Source organism: Cricetulus griseus, chromosome 3 (genome assembly GCF_003668045.3).
Source record: "Cricetulus griseus strain 17A/GY chromosome 3, alternate assembly CriGri-PICRH-1.0, whole genome shotgun sequence".
NCBI lineage: Eukaryota > Metazoa > Chordata > Mammalia > Rodentia > Cricetidae > Cricetulus > Cricetulus griseus.
Genome location: NC_048596.1, coordinates 243,662,233 through 243,672,321, shown reverse-complemented (window position 1 = coordinate 243,672,321; position 10,089 = coordinate 243,662,233). Strand labels below are relative to the sequence as shown.

The window sequence follows — 10,089 nt, the reverse complement described above, 5'->3', positions numbered from 1 at the left end:
TTGGAATAGATTAGGAAAACTTGATATAGCAGAATCAGATATTTGGGTAGATATTCTTTGACTTAATTTTCAATGCATGTATATGCCTACCAGAACTACACTTCTGCATACAGAGCTGTTCACCCATGCATTAGTAGGGAAACAGGTAGTGCTGCATGCTTTGGTCATATGGAGGCTGGTGAAGGAAGGAACAAAGACATTATTTGTAAAGCATATCCTAGTGGCTATGAGATTGGTTTAGGTACTCCATGATGTCTGATTGGACAGTGCTGACAGGAGTCTTGTGGAACCAGCGCATGACAGGGACTCCATCAGAACCCACCAGGAACTTCTCAAAATTCCAGCGGATGTCATGGACCCTCATGGGATTCCAGAAGAGATACTCTGTAGAGCCCAAAAGTTCAGAGGTGGGAGGGCAGGAGTTCTGGAGTGGAGATATGAAAAATGGAAAGATGATCTCATTTCTGCTTCTGTGTTGTCCAGTCTCCTCTGCTCACTGCTGTAAATCTTAATGTTTTAAACTCCACATGCTTCCGGCCCCTCCCACATCTGTTAGTACACAGCCACCTGCAAACCAAGGCCATTCTAACCAGGATAAAAAGTGTGACAGTCAGTAAAAAGCACCCCACTTTCCCGCCTCTCCTCTAGTCTCATGATTTTATCATGATGAGCAAAATAATACCTTCAGCCGGGCATGATGGCCCACACCTTTAATTCTAGCACTTGGGAGACAGAGGCAGGTGGATCTCTAAATTCAAGGCCAGCCTGGTCTATAGAGCAAGTTCCAGGATAGCCAGAGCTGTTACACAGAGGAGAAGCCCTATATCAAAAAAAAAAAAAATCCATTTCTTTCAGTAAGTCATGATTTCTATGATCTCAGTATCCATGGATGAAAAATAATAGGTTGATTTTAGAGCAGTAGTTCCCAGACCTTGGAACTTCATAAGCCATAGAAGTTCGATAGCTATTTTATCACTGAGGAAATTAAAAATCTGTTATAACTATAAATTTAAATCTTAAGATATTTTATTTTACTTTCTTTTTTTCTTTATATTTATTTTATTTTAAATTATGTATATATGTGTGTGTGTCAGGTGGGTGGGTATACCTGTGCATACAGGGCCTGCAAATTTCAGTACAGGTGGTTGGATCCCTGGCTGAACAGATGGTTGTAAGCTGAATAATGTGGATTCTGGAACTGACCTGGAGATCAGCACACACTCTTACTGCTGAGCCAACCCTCCAGCTCCTCACTCTTTGTTTACTTATTTATCTGTTTAGTCCGTCAGTCCATCCGTCAGTCAGTCAGTTAGCTAGTTAGTTTCACTCAAGAGCCCAAGTTGGTCTGAAACTCAATGTGAAACTCAAGCTGACTGTGAAGTCAGTCTCCCAAGTGCTGGGATTTCAGGCTTGTCACCACTGCAGATAGGACTCTTAAATATTAGACAGCTCTGTATGGATAATATCACTGTTTTGTTTGTTTTAAGACAGGGCCTTGCTATGTAGCTGTAACTTGCCTGGAGAGAACTATTTAGACTAAGCCTAGAATTCACAGCCATCCCCCTGCCTCTGTATTCTGAGTACTGGCATTATAGTTATGAGCCACTGTGTTTTGTCATGGTCATCTTTTGTGCTACAAAAAGCCGTTTATGTAAGGCAGCCTGACTATAACTTATTATTGGAATAAATGATTGTCTTTTATATTTGAATAAGTAGATCTTTTGCTTCAGTTTGCTGTGGATGAGTAAAAATATCCACAGGGACAGCTTTGTTCTGCAAACCGTCCTCTGGGGATAAGTGACTAGGTGATCCTTGTTGGGAAGGTCCTTCTCTCCTGCTGCTCTGCATCTATAATACTCTGTGATTCTTCTCCCTTGGCGCACTCTCTTAGCTGTGTCTATGTCCTCTCCGACTTTATAACAGAGCCTTCAGATAAGAGACTAATCTACTAATAACTGTTAATTTGTATTTCACAGTTCCCAGCAGGGAAGGTTAATCCACATCAGAGCTATCGTGTAGATTTCCTCTGCTTGAAGCCAATGCCTCATGTCTGTGAATTTACCACTTAAAGAGTACCATCTCATTATAGATACCTGCCCCATTGCTTCCAGAGAATCCTATCTAACTGATCCATGCCATGTTTATTCACTCACCTTTAGGAAAGAAAAAATCTTTTGTTCATTTTCTCCATTCACGTCCCCTTTCTCAAAAAGCTGGAAATTGGGGACATAGCCACCTCCTGGACGCACATGTCTGCAGTGAAACAAGATGTTCTCAAGAGAATCCAAATTTAAAAAAAAGGAGGAATAGGAATGGGCACCAGTGGTCCTCACAAAAGGATGGAAAGGACTGCAGAAAGAGAGAGGAGGAAGAGGGGTCCCTGGGATTCAGATTCCAAGTATGAGGCTTCATGGAATCAGAGAATCCAAGACACTGGGGAGAGGATATTTTGAAGTCAGATTTCCCGGCCCATCTCCATTTCCTCAGTGTCCATCTTTCCCCTAAATGTCTTTTCCTTAGACCTATTCTCACCCTCAAGAAAGCCTAGTGTGGAGAGAGTACTTGGGTATTTCCTGCCAGACTAGATAGAATGTTATGATGACATTCTTCAGCCCATTGTTCCATCTCCTATTCCGGAATCTCCGGAATGAGAAGGTATCTAGGCAGACGAGGAAAGGGCAACTCTGGGACCCAACATAGCACTCACTTGAGTCCAAGGAGGATCTCTGAGTTTTTTGCAGGTTCTTGTTTTCCAAACTGGTTGCAAGGAAAGCCCAAAACAATGACATTGAACTGCTTCAGCTCCTCCTGCAGTGTGTTCAGTTCTGTAGGTAGAGGGTGAACAGCATGGCAGACTTCCTGACCAAGGCTCAAAGGGCCACAAGGTTTATCCTCTTGTCACATGACTGCACTGCAGACTACGAAAAGCTACCGACATTAAATAGGCAGAGCAAACAGCTACAACACAGGTTGCCGGGAACTCATGTCAATGGCTGCTGGTTTTGTGGCACAGAGCCTCCCAAGTTTCATTGCTCTTCATCTTCCATGCAAAGAATTTATTTAAAGCAAATAGATACGGACTGATTAGACCTATGAAAAATCCTACTTGACTCTGAAAGGAGGCTAGACTCAAGGTGCATTCTCTTCGTTAGCTGGTGGATCAATTGAGATGTTTTATAAGGAAAAAACAAACGAAACAATACTCTCCTGTCCTCCCACCATGTCTCATGATGACAATCTCTGACACTACGGGCACTTTCCCAGAAGCACACTTTGCTGTTGCATATTAGAAGTAATAGAAGAAAACAGAAAACCAGAGTCTGGCTCCAGTGTTCACCTATAATCTTGGGAGACAGAGCCAGGGGGATGGTCAGCCTATTCTGTATAGTGAGTACCAGGCTAACCAAGTTTGCATAGTAAGATACTTTCTCAGAGTGGGGGTGATCCAAACCTGGTTACATAGCATTCTCTAAACTGACCTCAATACCTAAGGCCATTTCCACCTTAGTAGGATCCCAGGCACACAGTTTAGACAGTTCTTCATACACCAAGAGCCTCTTGTGTGTCTGCTCTGTCTTTAGTCATTTTCAGTTTGGAGTTACTACTCAGAACAAGCCAGTAAGCTCACTTAGGCTCAGCTCTGCTTGCTGGTGACTCCCCTAAGAGCCTCTTCCTATATGAGAGTATCTTCAAGTTTTAATTTATTTCTTGTATATTTTATGTGAAAGTATATGTTTAATACATTATATATAAAATTTATTTTTTGAGACAGTTTCATGTATGATCAGGATGACTTCCAGCTCACTATGTAGCCAAGGAGGACCTTGAACTTCTGACCCTCCCACCTCCATCTTCCTCTTCCCAGTGCTAGGATTAAAGATCTGCATTACCATACTGGTTTCTGTGGTGCTAGGGTTTGAACCTAGGGTTTCACACAGGCTAGGCAAGTATACAATCAACTGAACTACACCTCGAGCCAATATAAAAATATTTTATACAAATAGTCTTCCACATTTCTTCAGTAGCTGCCTACATTCACCTGCCTCTTATCTTCAGCTTTCTCCTTGTAGGAGAAACGCAGTGGATCTCAACTGTAGTCTCTGGTAAGCTCTGAGCCCTCTCAACTTTTTCACTGAGTAAAATTTGACGTGCTCTCTAAAATTCTCATGATGTAGTTCAATTCAAAATGAGTGAAGTAGTCAGGCATAGTGGTTGAAGCCTGTAATCCCAACATTTGGGAGATAGATCAGGAGGATCAAATGTTCAAGACAAACCTTATTTACTGGAGACCTTGTCTTAAGCAAACAGAAAAGTGAGATGTAAGTGGTATTTTTCCATTGGGATCACGATCAACTCTGTTTTGCCAGCTGCTTACCACATAATCATTCAGAGATTTATTACTGCTTATAAATGATCAGCCAATAGCTCAGGCTTTTACTAGCTAACTCTTACAACTTAAATTAACCATTTATATTAATCTACATTCTGGCACGTAGCGTTACTTCTTTTATCTTCCTCCTCCTGTTTCCTCTCTGTGTTTGGCTGTCAGTCAGCTCCTCTGACTCTGCCCTTCTTCTTTCAAGCATCGTCCTAGTCTGGCTCTCCCACCCAATCTCTTCCTGCCCGGCTATAGACCAGACAGCTCTTTATTAACCAATGAGATTAATACATATTTACAGTGTAGAAAGATTGTTCCACAGTAGTGAGGAAATAGCAGGCACTGATAAGGAATAACATCCAAGGTATTTTACAATGCAAAACAGCAAGGTGAAAAACAATTTGTGTGTATTTATTCCTATCTCTCTTACACACACACACACACACACACACACACACACACACACACACACTCACACACACACACACACACACACACACACACACACACACACACAAGAAAGAGTGATTGATTTCAGGAAAAATATACTATAAACTGTGACAAATTTGGGCAGTATTCCTGTTAAACTCTTTTGTATCTTTTGAATGTTGTGAAGTATTATATACTCAACACATGTATTAAAATTAAATTTTAAAAATTCCCTCAGACCTACTCAAATGCTAGCCAAGTATTCTACTATTAAGCCATACTCTTCGCCCTACAATTAAATTAGAACAACTTTTCAAATTTACCATATTTTCAACTTTTTAAAGGAAAGAAAATCCCCATTTGTTAACTGATACTAAACTGATTATTGGCTCTTAAGTTTAGGTTCTTGAGTTTTCTAAAAATTTAATATATAACTTTTCAGGTTTTCTTAAAGTTGATTCCACATAAGGATATAGAAACATAGTGGTCAAGAGCACTGTCTGCTCTTCCAGAGGACTTGGGTTCCATTCCCTATGCTCACATTGCATCTCTCAACTATCTATAATTCCCAGTTCCAGAGGATTCAATATTTCTTCTGGCCTCTGTGGGTACTGCATGCATGTGGTTCATATACATAGATACATACACTCATATATACAGACAAACAACCATATACATAAAATTAAATTTAAAAAAAGACAACAAAAAACTGTAATTTCACCACTAAATTGAAATAAGTATTTAGCTTCTCTTGAAATCTGAACCAGTTGTTTGACTGTGGTTTATATCATGTTGTATTTTATTCTTTTTTTTAATTTCCTTGAGACAGGGCTTCATGTAGCCTAGGCAACAGGATATGTAAGCAACAATGATCTTGAACTCCTGACTCTCTGGCATCCAGCTACCAAATGGGATTATAGGTGCCTGAAGAAGCAGTATTTTAATATAATATAAGTATGTGGCTAAGTCAATAACTTCAAAATACCAAAATCTGATGACACATATGTCCTAGATGGGATATTAAAGTATGCATCAATTTAAGTAGTAAGCAGAAAATTCTAAAATTTGTAATTATAGTTGCATTAAAAAAATTGATAGTGTGCACTCAGGAGGCAGAGGCAGGCAGATCTCTGTGAGTTCCAGGCCATCCTGGTCTCCAGAGAGAGTGCTAGGATGGGCTCCAAAGCTACACAGAGAAACCCTGTCTCAGAAAAACAACAACAAAAAAATAACATTGTTCACACATCTAATCCAAGCATTTGGGAGGCAGAGGGAGAAGGATCATGAGTTTGAAAGAGTGAGATCCTATCTCAAAAATTACTTTTGAACAGCACCTGATATTTTTGATTAGTCAAGTAGGTAGCAGTGTTAACATATGGAATTTGTAAAAACTTAATCCCATATTATTTTGGTCCATTTATCTCTGTAGCATTTGATTCAATAAACCTTTTGAAGTTAGCATGGATATTCTTAAAGCAATAATGTTCTTAGTATGTCAAAAATTATATATATATATATATATATATATATATCTTGTATAGTTCATGGAGAAATTTATATGACCTTATTTGTATTAACAAAAATATAAAATTGTGTATAATGTACACAATAGGGAGATGGAACATTCTCCTATATTTACCACTTGCTCCAAGCAGTCATGATGCCAGTTACAGCAGCTTGGATAAACATCTTCATTCTCCTCTGTCATTTGGGATGCTTCCCAAAGATAAAAGCAGTCTTATTTCCTGTTGGCGGTAGTGGTGGTGATGGTGTTAGTTGTGTGTGTGTGTGTGTAGACAGGGGGTAGATATTTGGTGTTTTCTTCTATTTATCCCCAGACCTTATGTTTTTCCACTTTACATATATAACATATGTTATACTTTTTTAGATTGCATCTCACTGAACAGGGGTCACTGTTTTTCCTAGACTGGCTGAACAGTTAGCCAGAGGAATCCACCTGCCTTTTCTCCTCTTGTCTCCCAGTTCTAGGCTTACAGGCTTGTGCCTCTACCATATTTGGATTTTTGTAGTTTTCTAGGAAACTGAATACAGGTCTTCATGTGTGTTCAATAAGCACTTTATGCCCTGAGACATCTCCCTGGCCTCCTGATGTTTGTTTTTGTTTTAATATGGTATCTTAAGAAGTAGTTCAATGTTTAAGAATGACTTTGAACTGCAGATCCTCCTGCCTCCCTCTCACAAGTGCTGAAATGACAGGTTTTTACCACTATGTCATGAAATGCTGAGGACCAAAGCCAGGATTTTGTGTATGCTGGATAAGCACTCTGCCAACTGAGCCACCTGACCAGCCATATAATCTGTCTTATGACTCCCCGTTTCACTCTTGGTTTAACGCAAGCCCATCCTCACTATTCTAGGTTCTGGCCTATGAGTCACAGGAAGGCTTTGGTATTTAGTGTTATATCAATCAACTCCACAGAACATCAACATCAGAGGATGCAACCATGACCAATCAAGACTGCTCTACAATCACATCTGAACACACACACACACACACACACACACACACAGTGTCTAAATCACAAAATGACCACTTGTCCCCCAGCCAATATAAACTGTTGCAACTGCTTTACCATTTACAGCTTCAGCCTTTGTCTCTCTCGAAATATAGATTTGATAAGATAACCAATAGCATAATTGCCCCCTTCTGCATTTCCTGACAGCCCTTAATCCAAAGCAAACATCAGTTCCTTGAATCCTTCCCCACACTACCTGACACTAGCTCAGATGGCCCAAATCTTTTTTTTTTTTTTTTATCCCTTCTTGAGAAGCTGCCCTGTTGCCTGTGGCAGGGCACAACTTTTTCAATCATAGATGTGTTCTAAGTGGTTGTCCAGCCTATCCCTGAGAAAACCTTGGTCCTCAGAATGAAGATAATTCTGGCATTAAAAGCAGCAAAATGGAAAAATTTAGGGGAATAGCATCAGTGTGCTTATTCATTCCCCAATCCCGGCAACACAGCAAAACCTTCTCCAGTAACAACATGGTGGTGTGGCAGGCTAGCTCTGAGAGAGAATTGAAACTCGAGTTCTTACCAGGATAAGTAGCTGTAAGGCCACAGAAGGACGCCACATTGACAAAGAGGATGTATTTTCCTGCATACTGCTGGAAGGGAACATACTCCCCACCATTCAGGGTCTTGGCCCCATAGTCATAGATAGTGCCAGTCACACCTTTGTTGCAATTCACCTGTAATATAACATAAGTAACTGTACTGGAATGACCTAACAAACCATAATTCTCAACACCTGCCAGCATTTTTCACAGCAGTTGGAGATTTTTCATGCAATATCTTGAAATTTTAAGAGCTGGAGAATTTCTGTTTGAGGAACTTTACACCCAAGAAGGCATTGGTGGTGAACACAGACCTGGGTGTCCCTAGAGGGTACCCAATCCACTAGGCTGGGATCTCATTTGATAGTAGGTAACTTGTGACTTTACAGCTGCCAATCAGAATTTTACATGCATCCTTGCCCTTCACATGACCAATAACAGAGGTCAAAGCTCAAAGGTCAGACTTAAGGGCTTGCGAAAGCATCATGAAAGCATTTTAGAAATGTCTGGGCTCCCAATAGGACATATTGGATCAAAAGCTGTAGGAATGGGGCCCAGTCACCCATGGGTTCTGTTTAGCTAAGGTCTGGGAATTACTCTGCTCTATGATGAGCTTGTCCCTCATCTTTTATGAAGGGAGCCAGAACTGACAAAAATATATAAGTAGCTTAGAGACACAAGTGAGGTTGAGGTTTTCAACAAGTTTCTCTGATTTTAAAGTTGAAATGTATTGGTCCCTCATACCATCGACATTAGCCCTATTCTGCCGTCTAAATGTATGCATGCATTATTTTTTTATAGGGAGGGATATTGACTCCCCCTAAAGATACCTTAGGATACAATCCCTCTTCTTGGCTCCTTGTGAGGATTTTTGGTTACTGCCCCAAAGTGTGATAATTGTGCAGCTCCTTGGAGCAACACCATGTTGTAAGAAGTCCTTACCCTGAGCTGAGCTCTCTCTTCACACCCTCCATCCCCACCCAATCAGCCTTTGTGTCTTAATGGTCACTGAAGAAAAGTCCCTCTTTCCTTAACCCCAGAGCCCTAGAGCCCAGTCCAGTGCCCTCTTCTCTAGTCCCTCTAGGTTTGGTCCAGTTGGTCTGAGAATAGTCAGCCTCCCTCCCAATTCACTAGCTACTTAACCCATGGGGCTGTTTCAAGTTACAGATCAGCATGGGATAGTGCAGATTCTGAGGCGTCAAGCAGCCATCGAGAAGTGGCAGAGGCAGCTGGGGTGGCGGTGGGGGTAGGGGGCTAGCTAGCTATAGTCTTCTCAAAGATCCACTAGGTACAGAGAAAGAGAGAAGATGCATGGAAAACACAACAAAGCAAAGTGAACAGGCAGGACAGGTGCTGTGGCAAAGGGCATCAGTGACAGAGGTCTGCAAAGAAAGGCTGTCAGGCAGCTCTCTCCCTTCAAGAACAGGATAGGCCCCTGAATCTCTTGGTAGCCCCTTTACTTATCAGATGATGGAATCAGCTTCAATGCCCTGGGGGTGCTTACCTTTTCTTTTTGAGGATTCAGAGTCTCCTGAGCCAAGGCAGCCAGAAACAGTGGGAAAAGACAGGAGACCCAGAACGGCTGGGCCATGGCTGTACAAGGAACAGTGGCTGAGTCTCGAACCTCAGAAACTGTGACCCCTTTTGAGTATCCCCAGCAGGCACCAGTTTGGAGATGCACAGCCAATCACAGAGCTTCTGTCACTCTCCACCTCTCTCCTTCTCTGTCTTCTCCTCAGCTTCACGTGGGTAGGCACATGTTCTGACAAGTGAAGGTGAGATGAAGGTGGACACTTTTCTGCCTGGAACCTGAGAGGCTCTACTTCCCCTCTCCAAGTTGGAGTAACACAGGCCACTGAATCGCAGCCTACTTCACAACATATTCACAAGGTTTGATGCAAACTCAAGTTTGAAAAGCATTGAGTCAAATTGTCAACAGTGTTGAAGCCTGGAGACACAGGCACTAAGCCTGAGAGTTCTCTTCCCCCTTAGGGACCTCTGTCCTGCTCAGGTAAAGCCAGATCCTTGACTACACTGCTGAAAAGAATTTCAGGACTAGAGAGAACAAAACAGTTAGTATAGCAGGTGTTTAGACAGAGTCATGTAGGCAAAGGCAGTGTACGATCCCACAACATAGCTGTATGGGCTGCTGTGGTTTCCTAAGCCAATCCTCAGAGCTTGTAGTTTACAGCAAGATTAGTGAAACT

General features: G+C 41.5%; 1 protein-coding gene across 1 annotated transcript; it reads right to left on the bottom strand.

The window, feature by feature from the left end:
• Positions 1-217: 217 nt before the first annotated feature.
• Gpx6 (glutathione peroxidase 6) lies at positions 218-9,473 on the bottom strand. Its single transcript, XM_027409582.2, has 5 exons — positions 9,387-9,473; positions 7,864-8,017; positions 2,708-2,825; positions 2,154-2,253; positions 218-424 (listed from the first exon to the last, which is right to left on the bottom strand). Exons 1-5 carry the CDS (start codon positions 9,471-9,473, stop codon positions 218-220), a joined length of 666 nt encoding a protein of 221 aa, XP_027265383.1.
• Positions 9,474-10,089: the final 616 nt, after the last annotated feature.

What these genes read in the sequence shown, in the direction of transcription:
- Gpx6 (XM_027409582.2), bottom strand. Translation starts at nt 9,473, where the DNA reads ATGGCCCAGCCGTTCTGGGTCTCCTGTCTTTTCCCACTGTTTCTGGCT. An exon ending in TGAATCCTCAAAAAGAAAAG is followed by an intron (nt 8,018 to 9,386) that starts GTAAGCACCCCC and finishes GTTATATTACAG; the next exon opens with GTGAATTGCAACAAAGGTGT. An exon ending in AGATTTTTTCTTTCCTAAAG is followed by an intron (nt 425 to 2,153) that starts GTGAGTGAATAA and finishes TCTCCACTCCAG; the next exon opens with AACTCCTGCCCTCCCACCTC.